The sequence below is a fragment of the Perkinsus marinus genome (genome assembly GCF_000006405.1).
Source record: "Perkinsus marinus ATCC 50983 genomic scaffold scf_1104296953848, whole genome shotgun sequence".
Lineage (NCBI taxonomy): Eukaryota > Perkinsozoa > Perkinsida > Perkinsidae > Perkinsus > Perkinsus marinus.
The window spans coordinates 1-1,036 of record NW_003208340.1 but is presented as its reverse complement, the minus strand read 5'-3'; the positions used below and the strand labels follow the sequence as shown (position 1 = coordinate 1,036).

The following is a 1,036-nucleotide window of genomic DNA, read 5'->3' as shown; positions in this document are numbered from 1 at the left end:
GATAGAGCATATGCCGTCATCTTTACTGTTTGAGGAGTTACCTCTTGAGTATCAAAGTTATATACATACTCATGTATGAATTAGATGTCCATTATGTTATATGGACATTTACTGTGATAGTTGTTGCATTTCAGGGAAGAAGATGAAGAAAGTGCACCGGCAGTCGAAGGAGGGTCTGGTGACTGTGAGGAGGGTCGGAGTCGTGGACGGGTAGGGTGGAGGTTGTCTTGGGAGTATGAATGGAATTGTATGTAGGAATGTTTCAGCATGCAGGAGGCCCTGTTTTCTCGGATGGCAGTGAGAGTTTTTACACAGGTAAAATCGTTGGGGTGAATTATTCCGGTGGTGTGCGTATTGGAATATCCTCTCGACCTTCAGTAACTGTGGAATTCAAAATCGATTTTGGAATTGATTTTCATTGGAAATGATGCGTTTCCGAATCACTAAGCTGGCCATTGTCAAGTGGCGGAGGAATATATGTTCGTTCTCCTAAGTTTCCTCACTAATTATAGGAGTTTATTCACGAATTCGGGTAGAAATGTACAGAAGCCGTATAAGAATTCTCGTAGCTTTTCTCAGCTGAGCTCGAGAGTTTACATATGATCTCTGGTAGAAGTGTACAGAAACCAACACGAGTTTCTCCAAGTTTCCTCCTTACTGCTACTGTTTTATTCTTGTTGCTGCGTTAGGCCTTCACGATGACCTTCCTCGCCGAGTGGGGCGATCGAAGTCAAATATCGACTATAGCGTTGGCGTCTTCCAAGAACCCTGTGGGAGTCACCATTGGTGGTGTTCTCGGTCATTGCATCTGTAAGGAAGTCGGGCGCGCGCTTTTTGCAATGAGTATTTATGATATCTGTATTATGTATAGCAAGCAGTGTGGGGAAAAATATGCACATGGTCAACGGCGTTTGGTGGTAGCATAGGAAAATTGGGAGTATATTTTCTGATTACTAATAATATATATTACTTCGGTGTTCATCGTATAATAGAAAGATTACAGCTCAGCTCGATAGTGGAAAACTCAATTGTGTTG

At 42.5% G+C, this 1,036-nt stretch overlaps 1 protein-coding gene across 1 annotated transcript; it reads left to right on the top strand.

Moving 5' to 3' along the window:
- Nucleotides 1-689: 689 nt before the first annotated feature.
- Pmar_PMAR000595 (conserved hypothetical protein) lies at nt 690-843 on the top strand (the record flags this gene model as incomplete). Its single annotated transcript, XM_002776213.1, has 1 exon — nt 690-843. A coding segment is annotated over one exon (154 nt), but the record flags the coding sequence as incomplete, so codon positions are not given.
- Nucleotides 844-1,036: the final 193 nt, after the last annotated feature.